The sequence below is a fragment of the Fringilla coelebs genome (genome assembly GCF_963513975.1).
Source record: "Fringilla coelebs genome assembly, chromosome: 2".
Classification (NCBI taxonomy): Eukaryota; Metazoa; Chordata; class Aves; order Passeriformes; family Fringillidae; genus Fringilla; species Fringilla coelebs.
Genome location: NC_140029.1, coordinates 91,765,580 through 91,784,128, shown reverse-complemented (window position 1 = coordinate 91,784,128; position 18,549 = coordinate 91,765,580). Strand labels below are relative to the sequence as shown.

Here is an 18,549-nt window from a genome sequence, read left to right as displayed (position 1 = left end):
GGGAAATAATTCACAAAGTTTAGAACTGTTGCTCCGTATTTTTGGAAAACTCCACCATGACATCACCTGCTCTTGTTCGGGTGTTTTTCCTGTCTGTGAGTTACTTCTGCCTCTGAACTGTGGAGTGAATCTCTGCAACACTCTTCCAGAAGTCAAACAGGGTCTGGTTCTGTAACACACACTGGTCTGTCACAAGTGGGCCCCAAGAGCCAGGAGTTTCAGCAGTCCCTTTGGAAGCCTCACCTACTCTTGGTTTTACACAGTGCAGGTCAAATCCCTCCCACTCCCCAACCACGTACAGCCCCATTTTAATGCTTCCATTCCTACAAGAATTCCATCTGCAAAAACACCAGAACTGAGATGTTGGGAAATAACGGACAGACAACAGTAGAAATAACATTTTTGTAGGTTTAGTGTTTGCAATTTGTTTTACAGCTTATAACGAAATACTGTTAGAGATAGTCTGCATTCATATGTTTCAGGCAAAATACAGTTTTAAAATCGTAAGGCACTTTAAGGTGTCCTAAAACAAATGCTTATATAAAAATTTAACAAGAGGGCTGGATGAGAACCCTTTCTACCCTTAGTGTTCTGGTCAGTAAATGATCAATTCTCTAGTCAGGCAAGCAAGTGAAATAATCAATAGAAAGGTTTCCAAGACAGAGTTACGGCTGTATTAGTGTGCACTCTGGAGCAGTATATTTGAAGTGTTTTCAGCTGGGGAGGGAGAGCATGGTGTGAATAAGATGCATTAATATAATTCTTTGAACTGGGCAACAAAGATGCATTGCAAGGATTAAGTTTCATTACTTTCACTGGATTAAATTCCTTCCATTCATTATTGCCAACAAGAGTAAGGAACAAAAAGGAGTTGGTTCTCCCTTCCCTCCCCCCCACTCCCACTATAATTCAACACAAGATTTCAAAGACTTAAAATGACCAGGAGAGAAGCCCATGAAACAGTGCATCTGGCCACTTCAGAGCATGTTTAAATATTCATTACTGACTTCCTCAGGTCTCACCTCTTATTAAAGAAAAACATAAAAGAATTGGCAACTGTCTAAGTTGCTTCCCATCAAATTGATATTTTGCTTCTTTTTAACACAACCCCACTGTTTCCATCAAGTACCTGCATTCAGAAACACACCAGCAGCTCTCCCTGGCACAGGCTTGGTGGGGCAGCAGATGAATGCAGGCAGGGCCCCAGGCCCCACATGGAAGAAAGAATGAGCAACTTCGCTTTACACACTTGTGTCTCAGCTTAAGAACAGCTTCAAAAGCTGGTCATGCTGGGCTGCTGCAGCAACAAGGGGACTGATACCAAAACACTGACTGAAGACTTCACTTGAAGATGCATCTTCAGGAGCTGAAATCTGCTAAAAACTGACAGAAAACAAACAAACAAACAGTGGCAAAAACACTGCCTACTTCTTAGGGCCCCTGAGAAGAGGATGGTTAAAACTACTGCCTATCATCCTGCATAGTCTCAAGTTGTGTCTCACCTCTTTTATTGCCCAGTACATTTTCAAGTCTTTGGGGATGAACAATTGCTGAAAAACAACTCACAGGGGCTCAATGTGTTAGGCACTACAGTATATATCTGTATTCCTAGTCTTCTCAAAACTACCTCAGAGGGAAAAAATCTCAAACCTGACTAACCAACAATTTGTTTTTCATACAAGTTCTTGATTGTTTTAAATTCTGACTTACTTGAATTGCACTTTAAAGCCCAGCAGCAAAAAGAAAACTTGGTAGCTATATTTAGGAATATATATGTATATAAAAATTTTTAAGACACATTTTATCAAGTCTAAAAATGCATAGATATCAACTGCATAAGCTGTCAAGTTTTGACCTGACTACAGTGAAGAATCTGTGAAAAAACAAAGATTACCCTAACAGACCATATGATATTTGGGCAGAAGCGGGTTACCTGTTCAGTTAGGAAAGAAACTGCAGTTAAGGATCGAGCTAAATTAGAACCAGCCACCACTGGTCTGAACTCATCACACACAGAGGTGCTACTGAGCAAGCAGGAACTCTGATGAAATCTAGCTTTGTGAAGTGAAAAAATGCATGACTTCAAGGCAGCTGCTGCTAAAGACAAGAAAGGAAGGTAGTACCTCATGGCCCTGAGCTCAAAAGATCTTGAGATCTCAACTTGTGTGGCTCAGTTTTGCTGGCAGGAGTGTCAAGCTCTAGATCACTCAGTTGATTGCTACAGTTATACCAGCAGGCAAGTTAAAATTGTGGCTCTGGAATCACCTTACTGTCATTCAGCATTGCTGTGCCTGTGTTCACTTGGGACAGCAAGAAGTATCTGAAAGTGGAGAAGAACAAAACAGGCCACTCACTGGTTGCAATGTCACTAACAGCATGCAGTTGGTTTCTCTCAAAACCTGTACGTTCTTTTTCCTAAGCAAACCTCATAGAATCTGCTAAAGTGACATCCAGTTGCTTGGCACATACACCTCATTGTGTCTTAAAAATATACTTTAAAAATATTTGGAAAGGCATAGAGCACATGCAATTAATTCCTTGTGGATCAATGCACACAGGGAATCACATGTGTGTGTGGGAACTAAGTTGCAATGATTAACAATGGACAGGGTGCTATGGAACTATCAGATAATTTCCAATTCCAGTTCTTTCCAAGGGAAACTGGGGAAATAAAGAGTTCTGTCAAGGAAATGCAAGGCAAGAAATTCAACTTGCACACCAAGACAGACTGGAACATACAAAGTTTCACAGACCGTGTTCTTCAGGTCACATGAAAGGAAAAACTGTAGTCTAATTAAACAAGAAATCACTAAAGCTAGTTATAAAGAGCAGAATTATCAAAGTGCTTTAATACATAAAGTGTCAAATATAATTAAACAGGACCATTAACACAGAGCTGCCATAAGATGTTCAGATGTTTTCTGAATGCAGGAGAGAAGCACAGGTTTTTAAAATTACCCTGTAGGGCCAAAGTGATTCTAAGAAAGTTTTTCTTGTTCATTTCAGCTTCTTAACATGATGGTTTTGCTCGGTTCATGCATTCAAAGGCACAGTTGGATTTGCTCTTTCAGAAACTGCATCAAAAGGACTGTCTACCATGAAATATTAATAAAGGGGAAGCTCTCACTGAATGAAGCACACAACAGCCTCATAAAGTAGATTTACAGATAGCTGTCGATTTGTAATATTAATTTTATAAGATATTTCTTGATGCTTACAAATTCTGAGCTATTTTCTGCAGCTTTCCCTTAAATATAGTTTAAGATAACTGAGTGTATTATTTGAACCATCAACAGACTGCCAAAGCTATTGCCACGAGAGCAAGTAAGGAAGACATTCCAAAAGCACCTTGTGCAAGAAGCTCAGAAAACACCTTTGCCTCCCTACCAGTTTTTCCTCTCCTGTTAGGAATCAGGAAAAAAAGACATTCTCCACAACACTTCTCTGGGTGTTTCAATTCACTGAGCTGCTATGTACCTTAGGCCCATGACCTTAAAGATGGAAAGTAACCCTACCAAGCACAGCAGAACAAACTGTGGGGAAATGTGGCCATTTATAAACAAAAAAAAGTCAATTGAGACCTTTCCTACAGTTCACAGCTATAAAAGCAGATTTGCTCTAGTAAGCTGACACTCAAAAGTATGATACAGAGCATCACATCTGGTCCCTTGCACAGGCCACAAGTCTGAAGTAATACCAATTGTAACAGAACAACTTGTCTGTTTTCTGAAGGCACCATAAAGACAGCAACACTTTGGGTGTAATGAGAAGAGGGAGAAGAAGGAAAAATAACAAATATTGTTAGAAGGAGACACTACGAGCAGCTCAGTATCACAAGGGAGAAAAAAGGTGGCTCAGTTCTATGATGGCTATAACATCTGTAACAGTACAGAAACCCTACACCTCTAGGCAAAGTTAGAGTAACCAGAGTTTGGAAAAATCTAGTCCTGAATAAAAAAAATTCAACTTTCATTTTCAGTGGATGAGTGTAGAATCTGTAACTGAGATCAAAGGAGACAGAAAGGAATCAAACTGCTATATAAAACACTGGGGTCCACACATACTCACATGGCATCATTAGCCTGTTTCTGATTTACCACAGTGTTAAAGGATCTGGACAGTCTCCTTTGCTCTGCAGGATGACTGAAGTCCAGTCAAGTTTCATATATTAAAATCCTTCTGAATCCGCCAGTGAGAACAAATCCCTCTCCCAGCCCATCTGAGGGGGGAGGGGGTGCCTCCCAGCCAGGAGACATTTCTAACAACCCCAGGCAACCTACAGGCAGCATGCTACTGAGTTAGATCTCCTAAGCAGCACTGCATCAAGCAAGTCCAGGCTTGCTAAGATGTTCTGTCCCTGCATGGACTTGAGGATAATTTCTCACGAGCCCTTCAGGTCGGTGGCTCATGCTTCACCATTCCATTATTGCTTTTCAAATCCATTTTCCTTCCCGTCTTCCCACGTGGCTGCTCGTTATCCCAGAAGGACTTTCTGCATCCTGTGTGCGGCGACACTGGCCTCATCCTCGGAGTCAGACTCGCTCTGGGAAGTGGAGCTCTGGGAGGCAGAGCTGAAGGGAGAGGAGCACTCTGGGGAGCACAGGTAGTGCATCAGCGGGAGCCGATACTTCCCACAGAAGTCAACGAACTTGATCTGTCTGACGCAGCTGTCAAAGTACACACCTGTGAGGGAGAGGGAACAGAAAACATGAGACCCTGTGCCCAGGGACCTGCAAACTCTGCAGGGCTCTTGTGCCTGGAGCGTATGCCTTCAGTTAGGATTTCACTGGCACTGCACTGCACTATATGTGGGAGCACAAGGGATACTGGTGGAAGGGAAGGAACCAGAATAGCCCTGAAAATGTGAAATTTCTTTTCTTAGTAAAAAAATCCTGTAAAACTGTATTTGGTAGGTGACTCAGAACAGCACACTCTTCACATAAAGACACAGGGCAGTTACTTCCAAATAACGCGGCAATTTCTTCTAACCAGTAGGGAGAAAACTCAGGCTGGGAATCTGCAAACTTCTTAAACGTCAAGTGAATTAATGCACTCTACTTTCAAACTTGTAAAACCTCTTCTACCAGCTAGTAAAAATGCATTCACAAATAGACCTTCACAGCTCTACTTTTCTTCTGCTTGAGTGAAGCCACCATGCTGAGCTTCGATGCTACTTTCCATGGCAACAGTCTTGCTGCAACACACAATTATGTTCTCTTCCTGTCACAGCAAGTGATTTTAGACGCTGACATTTTCAGAAGTTTCCAGCAGTGTTTAAAGTCCTAGCTGGTCAGGAGAAAACTTTTCTCCTGCAGTGCTAGAGCAATGCTGCAGTACTGTGCAAGTTCATATGGCATAGTGAAAAAGCACAAAAGCACTGTTATCCAAGCTGTGCAAAACTCTTAAAAAAAGAAACTTTTCTTTCCCTCCCAATATAAGTCCCGGCCCTTCCATCTTTGCTTATGGAGCATGCTTTGATATTGTCCTGTTAGAAGATAACAGCTTGCATTATGACTGCAGGGTAAGATACTAATTAATGGGGTTTTTTCCCCCTTAATCTTCTAAATGCCAAATGTGCAGATCTTTTTCTCTGGTTAAAGATTAAACATTGAGCCAGATTAAGCCCAAGCATTCCAGGCTGTTTTATGAAGTCCTCTCCTTCCAAGACCTGCAGGCCAGTGGTCCCAAGCTAGAGCTAAACAAGTTGCTGTTGGTAACTGCTAAGCACTAGAGCCACTGTCCTATGTTCCACTCAGAAATGATGCTCACCATTCAGCAAGAGTGTGTGCAAAAGTTCTGCTGTCCATCACTTGCTCTGAGCTATTTCAGGGCAAGTGGATCGGAAACTCCTGATCATAAAACCACAGTGGAGTGCTGGGATGAGCTACAAAGACTCTGACAGAAGTAAGTGCTGTCTTACATTCCCATGCAAATACAGTAAACCAGCACTACAACTCTGAATACTGCTTCTAAGTGAACAAAGCTGCTTAAAGACAAGTTTCCAGGAGACCTGGAGCCAGGAAATACAGCCAGAATGTGGCTGCAGTGAGTAACACTTTGAACCTGAGTGAGCTTACAAAGTCACAGCAAGTCAGAGGGAAAGGAAACCATAAGGTAAGAGCAGGAAGCAGAGCTGTAAAGGTGAACTTACCCCCACATTTAGGATTGGGGCAGTTGCTGGCCAAGCTCAGGTACCGGACAAGACTCTCTGGGAGATCGCTGGGAGCGTAGGGAATGTTGCGAGTTTTAATCGTGCGCCCGGCCAGCTCCTGCAGGCTCGGGGGATTGTAGGTCAGGTCACGCACAAAGCGCACCACCAGCGGGTTCCCACGCAAGCTCAGCTCGTCGAGGTGAACCAGGTTAAGGATCTCTCGGGGAAGGTAAGTCAGCAGGTTATTGTGCAGGCTAAGGGAACGCAGGGAATGCAGCCTAAGGATGGAGATGGATACCCTGTTAAGATGTGCAAGCAAAATTGCCCCACAGCTGCATTAAGCAAACCTAATTACTCTCCCAGCTCCCACCAATTTCTTTTTCTTTGGCTTTTCACCCTTTTAAATCATAAATTCATGCTAAAAGAACTGTTCTTACTCCAGTACACACAACGCACTAGAAAACTCATCTCAGCACCAGAATACCTGCTAAAGAAACACAGTCTTAAACAGGCTGTTATCCCTCTCAGTATTTCCCCCACACACCCCAAAAAAGGCAGAAGTGTACAAACCGAGTGCTCTCAGGGGACATAACGTCTCCTTGTACCCAGCACATGCATCAAGAACAGTCCCATGGAGTGCTCTGAATAAGTCACCTGCTCTGCCTGATGCATTAAAGATGATTGCTGGGAGGGAGCCAGCCCTGGAAAGCCCCATGTTTTCATTGCTTGCGGCTGCACCACCTCACGCTGATACCACCAGATCTGAAGGAGGTCAGGCCAGGCCAGCAGCGGCACAGGGGACAAGCAATTATTTTGCTTTTAGACGAGGCTTTCCCCGCTCAGGAAGCACAAAGCAATGCTCCAGCAAAGCATCCAGGGCTGCTCCCAAATTTCTAAAAGTTACAAGACATTGTACTTTAAGAATAATCTCACTACACCATCAAATTCCAACTTGGAGAACTCCATGCTGCCATTCAATTGTTTTTAGGGTCTTAGGCTACACATACAGAACTGCAGTGTCCTCTTCCCCCATTATGAAGAGATTTGTAACCTTTAAAGCAGTGACCTAGCCACTAGAACTATGCTATAGGATTACACACTCTGAGATCCTAAGGTAAGGAATGCCAAGGGAACACAGGGGATGGTACAAGACAAAAGTACACACAAAAAGGTTTTGGGTGAAAGGCAGAACCCACCCAGCACTCATTGCTAATACAATAGTACCATTCTTACTTGTTAAGGTAGCAATTTATATTTTCCGAGTTGCCCAGGTACTTTTCAGGGTCCTCTACACAAATCACAAATCTATCAATTCACTTTAAGGTGCAATCTCGGTGATGGTTTTTTAATGTAACCCTTTCATTGAGTTTTCCAGATCATATATTCATGCTCTGCCTGCAGTGCACTATGCCAAGGATGTTCTTTTTCAAATCCAGTCACATTAACAAACTGAAGGACAAATAGGTCCTCCCAGGTACTTTTATCCACATGCACAGAAGTAAAAGTTCAAAGAGTTAATTACAGCTGGTGGCTGATGACAGTAAATACTCACTGTGCCAGCTGAGGTGGAATGCTCTGGATCTTGTTGTCACACAGAACTAGATACCTCAGAGAAGGCAGTTTCGCTAATTCAGGTGGAATTGCTGTAATGAAATTCCCTCCAAGGTATAGAAACTCTAAACTGAAAAACAGAAGAGAAAAGAGTGCATTATTTAATTAATTTCAAGTTTCTTTTAACACTGGGTTTTCACAGCTACTGCATTCTTAAAGGAAACTGACAGATGACTACCTATGAGATAATTTGCTGAGATCAGGAAAAAAAGCTGAGTTGCACATCAAAATTACAACAGAGCTGCTGTTTCACAATAGATAATGTTGAGATTTTTACCTCCAGACTCCTGCAGTCACCATTACACCTGCAGGTAGGCATCAGACAACGGTGTATTCCTACACCAACCCCTTATGCAAAGCTCCTGCTCCTATTTCCAAGGATGTGCAGCCTGCAAACACAGGGTCTGGACACAGATCCCATGGCAGCCAGTGGGAACTCAGTTCCAGGAGGAGTGAAGCACGAGTGCAGTGTGTCTCCCTGGAAATCCTGCCCTGCACCAACACTAGTTGCTCTTTGTGGAATCATCTGACTCCTCAGTCACTAACTGGAACCATTAGTCAGAGGCAGCCAGTCCCCCTTTGATACAATTCACATACCAACACCACAGCTGCAACAGCACGCAAGTACATGCACACAATTTCTCAGAGAGATTGATTTCACTACTCTGAAGTCATGAAGCCCAATCCAGAAACCATAGCAGAGCTTCACTACAGTTTAGGCCCAAATAATAATAATAGATATGAAGAATCACAGATATCCTGTGAAAATTCAGTGAATGAGACACAGGAACAGAGAGAGGCTAGATCTCTTCTGCCAGGAGTAGCCAGTATGCGCTGTGCATCTCTGCCCTTTAGGAAGAAAAACAGGCAAGCATTTCTCTTTGACATAATAGCTTAAAGTCTCCGTTCCACAGACTGAAGTAGCATTCTTTCACTGTTCTCAGATCTTGTCTGAAAGAGGAGCAAAGGCAGGCTCATCTTGCAAACCACAGTCCAGCCAAGATTTTTTCCCATGTTTGAAGAAGGTGGATCCCACAGTCCTGGCTCAGTATCTCCAGTACACACTCAGGCTGCCTAAGTACAAAGCACCTTGGCCTTCTCTGATCCAGCAAGCATTGCCACAGGCCAGGGAAAGTGAACTCATCCAGGCTCCATCAGCCTTTCTATAAGTATAGTTTATAACTTCCTTGGAGTAGGAGACACCTTCATCTCACCCCAACAACTGAGAAATGCTATGGATACAACTGGCACAGAAACACAGGGAACAGAGCACCCAAAGGACATGGTGGTCCACCCTGACAAGGTCTGAGCCCTGGAACTCCATGCCACAGCATATGTGGAGCGCAGAGAAGCTCCTCCCTGAGACTTCCCCTGGGATGGAGCAGGAGAACAGCAGACTGAGTCTATTTCACTCAGTTCTTGCAAGAAACTTGAACCCCAGAGATCCAATGACAGCATCTGTTTGGGCTACAGAGGCCGCTACTGGAGCACTTGCCCAACAGCAAGGACAGAATGACAGACCTTTGCAACACCAAGAGATGCTCACAGGACTCAGCTTTCTCTGGATTCCCTTATATTGTTCAAGTATGTCAAAGGCAAGCTAAATAATAGAAATTGGACAAAGTGGGCAGAAAATTAAGCCTTAAACTGAATTTTATTATATGGAAGGCAGTAACTACAAACCAAGTGGGACAGCACATTTGGAGGTTACTCTGAAGGTGCAAGAAAGTGCACAGTGAAAAACCACCCCCAATTGCCATTGCTTCAAAGTAACCTTAACCTCTCTTCTACTCCAACAACTTGTATGTTGAGGAGTGGGGGTAGGAGGAAGGCTGCTGTGCAGAGACCATGTCAAGGAGAGATTATTTTTAATTAACTTTTGATCCCCTAACAAAGCCCTGAGTTTTAACCAAAATTCCTCCTTCAAACCTCCATTATTTCCTGAGGTGGATTTAGGCTGCTTGGCTCTCATTAGGGACTTAACTGCTGAGTATACAATTCCTAACTCCATAACAGTGCTGGAGCTCGCACCAAAAGCTGTTGGGCAAGGGAATTCTAGCAATGTAGATTTCAATATTTAAACAAGGTTTAGATGTGTATGAGTTTGCACTTCCTAGGAAAAGTGAATAATTAACTCCTCATCCTTTGTGTTTGAGGACACTAATGCCTGTAAAGTGACATGGCATAAAAAAAGGTAGGCACCTCCTACCAGGGAAGGACAAGAGTGCACAAGTTATACAGCAAAAATGTTTTGGGAATTAATTTCTAAGGTATAAAATGCATATGTTTCAAGAGCACCCTACTGGACAAACTGTGTGCAAAAACGCTGCCTACAAACTTCTTACAGCTTCAAATCTGCTCTTTATAAAGTCTGTAATGAGAACAGTCAGTGATACCAGGAAGGATATAAAGACCAAACATCAGAATACAAACTGTCGCTAACTAAAAACCCACTAAATAAGTAACTCCTTCACTGGCAACAAAATGCTTCTTAAAAAATGCCTTCTTTTTACTCATCTTCCGAATCATTTTTTTGGGGTCAGTAGACTGAACACTCATGGGGCCCAGTCTGGTACAGCAAATTCAGAATTTCCACATCAACTTATGGTATTAATTAGATTATTAATGTATTAAAAAAACACAGGGAGGATGTTTTGAAATTACAAAGAAACGCATTTAAAATATATATTCTTACACTTCCACTGAAACACTGCTCAGTGGGAAAACAAAATCTGTAACTCCCATCCCTCTAAGTACAATCTGCTAGGAAGAAGGATCTAGGCTGATGAAGATGAAAGAATCAACAACAGCCATTTCTGCATCAAACTGAAGTGTCAAGAACTGTCTGAGCAAAGCTAATCATGACAAAGGAAAGTATTTTCAAGAGGCATGACCCCTTTATCAAGAGCACTGACCACAGCACTGGGATGCAGTTTGTTCCCAGCTCATCTGCTCCTGGCCTGATACTCATGTCACACTCACACTAAGCCTGTATCTGGAGGCAAAGGTGATGCTGGCTCTCGAGTTGTCCTGCTCAGGGCAGGGCAGTTTGCTGCTCAGTAAGACAAACAAAAGCACTGCTCAGCTCTGCCCTCTTCACACAAGAGCCTGCAGTAAGGCAATCCACAATGTTCAGCCCAGGTTTCTGCAGGAGGACCACGGCAGGGATGGCACTGAGCTAGGTGAATGCTTCTAACTAACCTTTCACATTTACACCTAGCCCTTCTGACAATCATTAATCTCTACAGTCATTTTGATCGATCAGCTATGGTCTTGTGAACTGCTGTGTACACAGAGGTAGAACCGGATTTTCTTCTGCACTTTCAAAATTCCAGAATCTTCAAAAAGCCAGAGATCAACTATCATCAAACAACCAGAAGCTCAATTCCAATTTTTGAAGCTAGAATGAGTGATTTACTTCCAACCTGCCACACAGGTTTGGCTGAATGAGTTTCAAGAGGGGACAAACACTAACAAAATCAATCTCAACAGACTCTGAAAAAAACCCCAACGACCATGTGACAGAGTTACTAATGAAGGTTGACACTTTCTCTCCTGCCTTTTAGTGATGTTGACAAATACACTAATAAAAGACCATAGTCCCTTTCAGCCTCACACCCAGCAGCCCCCTGCTCAGCACAAACCATCCTAATCGCTGCCAAGAACAGCCAGCACGCTGAGTCCATCATGTGGTGCTCCTCTCTAGCAGCACATTTCACACCACTGAGCTGTAGGGTGGCAATGAAAATACTTTTACCTACTAGGAAATGAGTGGAGAAATGCTCAGACAACTATGATCAATTCAGGGGGTGGCAGCAAAGTTTAACATGCAAAGAGACTGTACCTTCTCACTTGAGTATGTCCTTGATGTTTTCAGGTCATCATATAGCACAAATCAAATCCAAAAGCCCCCAAACATTCAGCAAATAAGAAGAGCCACTCTGAGCACTAGAGGTATTTTTTTATACCCTATCAATTAACACAGCACTCCCATAGTCATATTTCAAGGGGATAATATCTTCAGGCATAGGAGATACTCAAATTTTCAATCCACCCTGTTTCCCCACAGATGCTTCTTCGGATAAAATTTAACAGCTGACATCAAACAGATGCATCTAAATAGGTAATATAAAAAAACCCAAACCAACAATGGTGCTTGAAATAGCTCCGGGTCTTTTTAAGATAAACTTTTTAGCAAGAAATTTCCAGGGCAGTTTTGAGGCTCATGCAAGGGAGGAATTTCAAAGCAGCCCACAATACACTCCTGTTAACCCTGTTCTACGATTTGCTAATTCCTGAGAGAACTGCATAGCCTTTGCTGACACGCAAATTTAAGATCAAACGGTCGTCTGAACGCTATTTGCAAAACGTTTGAAGAGGGGAAGAAGAAGGGAGACAGCAAGCAGATTTCCTAATGCTGTATCTTTATCAAAGCTCTGCTTGCCCTTTTTCCCACACTAACAGCCGTCTTTTAAGCGTATGCTTGTCTAACATGCTTAATGCTACCCACGAATGAAAGCAAGCGCTCTGGTTTTCAATGCACCTAAGCCTTTACACAAACCTTGCATGAATCCAGTTAGGCGTTTGAGGGCTTTGATCCCAGCCCTCGCACAGCCAGGCTTTATTGGAGGAATACCAGCAAGAAGGAAAGGAACATGCACCGGTCTTTTCCAAGCTCTGCTTGCTCCCGGTGCTCTACAGAGCATGAGAGCATTCACCAGAAGAGTATGATTAAATTCAGAATTCCCATGGGAGACTTGAAGTATCAGCTGCATTTCGCTAAGCCTTTGAGAATTATTCATTTTACAGGACACTTGCAGGACATTTCCCCAGGCCTGCACGCTGATCAGGGTAAATCTTGCACTCTTTAAGCCAAAACTCAGAGCTGCATCATGAAGATCAGAGCTATGTTTGACCAGATTTGCCCTACAAATTTTGTGCCAGGATGGGCATAAGTAGATGGCCACCTTTCTAACTCACCAGCTGTAATGCACCTTGCCCCATAGTGCATCCCCAGTTGGATCAGCAGAGGGAGGATATGCAGAACCAATGTGCAATGGGATCTCTCTGCAGATTACAGTTCAGGAGCTGCTGAGGCTGTTAACTGAGTCTGAGAGAGAGTGACTGACCATAACATCTCCCACTGAAAACACAGCAAGGTCAGCAGAGAGAACTACAGAGAAGATAACACTTGTGGCTACCTATGCTAAGCTTGTATTTTATCTGGCAACAAACAGAAAAGCAATGCAAAAATGGCTGCTCTCACAAGTCTGGTGCATTCCTCACCCTAAATTCACAACAAGAACCAATACTCAGGTCTTGCACTGTACTGACACACCAGCTGACAGGAACCGGGGATGCTGGAAGGACCTGGCATGGCCTCAACGTGGTCAAGAAAAAGCCCTCAGCAGGGTCAACACCTACATTTCTCAGAAACACATGAGGCTACTGCTGGTCACTCTCAATGCTTACAGTGAAACTATGATGAAAGAGCACTGAATTTTCCTAATGAAAAACATGAAGCAGAGGTTATTCATGCCTGGTGCCAGCTTGCTATGATCAGCATCATCCTACTGCCATCACCACAGTAATCATGACCATACACTTATGAACCCAAGCAAAGGAAGCTTCAAGCATATTGGTGGTCCTTCCATCACAGCCTAGGAGATAACCAGTATTCAGGAACACAGCACTCACATTCCATGCAGGACCTTGCACTGCACACAAAACATTTGTGTGGGCAAGGATAGGGCAGATAGCTGAAGCCAGAAGAAGCAGGACACAACAGCAGCAGGACTGGCTGTGGTTCTTATCACCAAGTTCATTACCTTGCCACCACACCAGGAACATGCCAAGGAAGTTTCTGCACAACATGTTTGACCCAAATACAGCTTGTGTGAAGTGGTGGATTTTTTATCTTCCTGTGGGTAACAACACATAGCACGCACCTCCCTTTCCAGGACATTCACATTCGTAGTCACCAGCATGTTCCTTCTCCTTTGGCAGCTCAGACCCATCAGCTTTTTATACTTTCAACTTTACCACATACACAGACTCCTACCTGCTATATTCCTGGCCTTCACTAAAACTGACATGCTGTCCCTTCAAAAACTGAAACAGGAAACTATGGGGTGCAGAGGAAAGATATGAAGCTTAGTTAGCAAGAGTATTTAAAAAAAAAATTCATCACAGCTCAGATATTCCCTGGAAATCCAAGAATCGTTTCTAGATTTCTGCACCTCCAGTCTGCTCTATTATCAGTGACTGGAGCAAATGGGAAGCTGCCAGGGTCACAGGAAGAGAACTGCTGGTCTCAGGAACTCTAGTAGCAGCAGGAAAAACTTGATCACTAAGAGTGCTGCCTGCATTCCCCTGTGGTCTCAGAGCCCTTAAGATAAAAGAAAAATTTATTTTTATGAGATATTGCACATGGAAAAAGGGTCAAGGTCTTGGCTTGTCAGCAACAGCAAGACTGGCATTTGCAGATTGAGCTGTGGCATTAACAGAAGCCACAACACCAGGTCCCACCTTCAACTTCTAGAGCTCAGAAACTAACAGAGATCTTCTCTATGTTGCTGCGCTGTAACAGCTGGCTCTGCTCGGTCCTTGCTCAGGCTCATTTTACCCACTTCCCCAACAAGCATGCTCACACTGAGGACACCTCTCTTATCAGCAGGTAGGAGCAGAGTCTGGCAGCAGTTTGTCTCTAGAATGTACTTTCTATGTTTTTGGGAAGGGTCACTGGTTATCTGGGTCCCAATGAATAGATTCAGGAGTCCCTCTGGAGGAACAACACATTATAAAGTGTTGTTTTCTCCCAGCGCTGGCAAAGCCATGTGCAGCTCCCTTTCATTACTTAAACAGTCCCAGATACAGAAGTCACCAATGGCAGAGAGGTAAAGAAGCGTACAATCCTGGTGGGGCACAGATTTGCTATCTTGAGCTAAAGTTCAATTATATTATGTTGACATGTTAGCAGAAGTTCAATGAGGTAGCAGTGGTGACGTGGGCAGCAGACAGAAGCTGTGTCTAAGTGTAACTTTTCAACCTGACACGTCACTCTGCCATGATGAACAGACAGTTCAACAGCTGTGTCTGCATTTGCTCTCTCCGAATTCTCCTGCTGGGGGTTCCAGCATGACCAGTCCAAGAAAAGCTGCAGGACAGGACAACAAGGAGCCCTGCTTCAGGGCAGGTCAGAGGAACAAAGCAGAGTGACAGAGGGGCAGTGTGGAGCACAGGTCACAGCCTGCTGGGGCACCATGTGCGGTGCTACGCAGCCCAGTACCTTTCTGGGGACATCACAGAAGAAAAGCAGGGCTGAGGTTTGATTTCTTGGGGAAAAAAAAGGAAAGAGAGAGAAGAAACCCACAGCCCACAGAGACCATAGAAACAGCAGCAGGAAGCCTCTGACTCAGAGGTGGGCGCAACTATCAGATTCCAGCCACATCCTGGATGCTATCAGACATGCTATGGAGAAAGTGTGGATCATCTTCCTCATGCAACTGCCCTCCTCCATTAGCCTCCTCTCCCTTGCCTCATTTCCTTTTTCATCCCTCAAGCATCTGTTCCCAGACAGAAAAAAAGGTGAGCTTCCTCTTCCTCATGACAGCCCCAGCCCAGGATGTATCATAACTCTGCCAAGGATATGGGCATTCTCCACCACTCAGAATGTCTCACAGCATCTCTCAGCCCAGAGAGCTTAACCCAGAATCGCTTCAAATCCTTAACAGGTGCATGCTACGCTAACAATTGCATTATACTGCAGCAGACAAAACCTTTCCCCAACAGCACTCATGCAATTCTGATACCTCCCACCTACACCCATGGGAGACATCACTCCACACATCCTTGTGCTTCCACTAGCTCCAGCTCTGCTGAGCCATGAGAGTGAATCCCAGTATTTAGGGTCAAGGGTGCTGGAATTTGCATAAGAGAGGCTGCTTCTGGCAAGTTCCTTGGCAAAGAGCTGTAACAAACAAAGGTCAGATCCAAAGTCTTAGCAGAGACCCACACAGAGGCCAGCCTGGGGCTTGGGAATGCTGCAGAACACACTGAGGTGCCTGTGTCACTTAACCAGAACAAGCATCCCGCTTGCCCAGGAGGACACCGGGCTTCAGGAGTAGCCAGCCCAGGCCTATGCAGGCAGCCAATACCCTCTGCTGTCTAAGGCCTGTTCCCACCCCACTACTGTTCCAATTGCTGTGATTCAGCCACAAGTTTCTGCATGACCAGCCTGTGGTGGTCAGATACATCCCCAGAGCCAGAAGAACCACTGCACCCGAGCAGAGCCCGGGGCTCCAGGCCTCGGGTCTGTCGGTACCTGTCAGATCTACACTAGCTGACAGGTTGAGAGAAACACCACAAAACCCCATCCATGACAGCAAGCCCCCAGTGGGACTGCAGCTGTATGGGCAGAAAGGCCCTGTTGTTTGCACGAGCCACAAACACATCTTTATCCTCCTGAGCAACCCATCGTGCAACCATGAGCTGCAGGACACATGGGGTTTATCTCGCTGTCACCCAGAGACGTGCCTGAGAGGAAAACCACGGAAAGTTTCCCCATGCCAACACTCACACCAACCACACCATCACCAGGAGAGCGGTCCTGCACCAGGGCAGCTCAGGGACTGGTCAGTGCCAAGAGGCACCCGGTTTGTGAGCACAGAAGGCCCATCATCACCTGAAGAACACACAGGATCAGTTGGGCTGGGAAGGACCACAGCAGGTCATCTGTTCCAGCCACCCTACTCAAGCAGGATCACCCTAGAGCACATGGCACAGAACTGTGTCCACTGGAACACCTTCAATGAGGGAGACTCCACAACCACTCTGGGCAACCTGTTCCAGAGGTTGGTCACCCCCACATTAAAGTTCTCCCTCATGTTCAGGAGAAACTTCTTGCGCATCATCATTTTCTGCCTGCTGCCCCTTGTCCTACTGCTTGGCACCACTAAGAGCCTGCCTTCATCCCCAATGCCCACCCTTTAGATACTTTTATATATATGTGTGTGGATGAGGTAAAGAAACTCGACATGACGAAGAGGAAGAGCCACGTTAGCGGCAGCAGGGCTTGGAGACACCTGAGGCTGGAGAGAACTCACCCCCCGAGGGGGAGCGTGGCAGAAAACCCGGCCGGGCTTGCCGAGGCTGTCCCTGTTCCCGCCGGGCCCGTCCCTCACCTGTGGAGCTCCTGGATGTCGGGCGGGATGCTGTGGAGCCGGTTGCCGCCGAGGCTGAGGCTGCGCAGCCCGCGGAGCTGCAGCACCGCGGGCGGCACCTCGGAGAAGCGGTTCCCGCTGAGGTTGAGGACGCGGAGGGAGCGGGCGAGCGGCGCCTGCTCCAGCCCCTTGGGCAGCGAGCCGGGCCCGCCAAGCCGGTTGTTCTTGGCCAGCAACGTGTGGAGGCACGGCAGGGACAGCAACTCCGTGCCCATCTCCGTCAGCCCCGTCCCGCTCACGTCCAGCACCTCCAGCGCCGGGAACCACTGCGACAGCCCGGCGGGCAGCGGGCCCGACAGCCGCCGCGGCGACAGCACGAGTCGCGTCGCCTCCGCACTGCGCCGCGCCGACAGCTCCGCCGCCAGCGCCGGCTCGGGCTCGGGCTCTGGCTCCGGCTCGGGTTCCGACTCCGGCTCCATCGCCAGCTGCGGTCGCGGCTCCAGCTCGGGGCCCTCCCCGCCAGCCGCCGCCATCCCGCCCGCACCGACTGACGGCCCCGCGCGACACCCCGCCCCGGCCCGCCCGGGAACCTGCATAGCCCCGCCGGCCCCCCGCGTCATGCTCGATCCCGGGCGCGCCGCCGGCCGAGGCCACCGCGGCCGCCGCGAGGCGAGCGCTTTTATGCAGGTTGCGGGGCACCTGAGGGTGGGCGGTGGAGGGAGAGGGAACGTTCGGCGGCCCCGGAACGAGCACGGGAGGGCGGCGCGCAGGCGGGGCAGGAGGCGGGCCCATGGCGGTGGCTGCCCGAGGGCCGCGGCTGCCCCGGTGCCGCTGCTCAACCCAGCTGCGCCCGCAGTCTGCACCCGGGGGCTGGCATGCCGTGCTGATGCGGAACCGCCGGCTGGAAATGCCACCTGCTCCCTTCCAAGTGTATTACTCCAAGCTCGGGACGCCAGAGCTGCTAAGTGTAAAATTGAACCACAGCCTTTCCTGTGGCCCTTTTGGTCACCCTCAGAGCCCGAAGGAGAGGTGCTGCCTCAGCCCGTGTGCCCCACGGCCTCTCTCTTGTGGCAGCTGGTGGGGGAGCCCGGCCCAGCATCCCTGGTCAGCGGGTCTGTTGTCCAAGGGTTGATCTGCTCTGGTCCCTGCAGAACAGGGAGGTTGGAGCTGAGCGAACTTTGAGGTCCCTTCCCACCCAAACCATTCTGTGGTTCTGTGAGCTGCTGCCGTGGAGCACCAAAAGGGAGGCACTCCCAGAAGTACCTCGGTGCGTGTCCTTGCCTGGATGTGAAAAGAGAGCTTTGCTCTTGAGCCGGGGCACTGGCGGGAGGCAATCCATGACACACGAGTCTGCCAGGCGGAGCGGTCTGACGCTGGTCACTGATCGACGTGGAGCTGACCCCTGTTGTACCATACCTACGCAAACAGCCAAGTGGGATCGGTGATTTCAGGTCATTGCTCTTTGAACGCAGGGTAACATCCCTGTAGTCAGTAATCAGCAGAAGAAGCAGCAGCCATGTGTGATAACAATGAGAAGATTCACAACCCAAGGGAACTTTTGCCTCAATTAAGTCCAGGCTTAAGAAGCAGACTTGCTTCCTTGTGACGCATAGAGAAGCCAAAAAG

At 46.6% G+C, this 18,549-nt stretch overlaps 1 protein-coding gene across 1 annotated transcript; it reads right to left on the bottom strand.

Annotated features, from left to right (window-relative positions):
- Positions 1–414: 414 nt before the first annotated feature.
- Positions 415–17,476, bottom strand: LRRC58 (leucine rich repeat containing 58). Its single transcript, XM_084224077.1, has 4 exons — positions 16,945–17,476; positions 7,704–7,832; positions 6,152–6,429; positions 415–4,683 (listed from the first exon to the last, which is right to left on the bottom strand). Exons 1-4 carry the CDS (start codon positions 17,454–17,456, stop codon positions 4,475–4,477), a joined length of 1,128 nt encoding a protein of 375 aa, XP_084080203.1. The 5' UTR covers positions 17,457–17,476; the 3' UTR covers positions 415–4,474.
- Between the last annotated feature and the right edge of the window lie 1,073 nt (positions 17,477–18,549).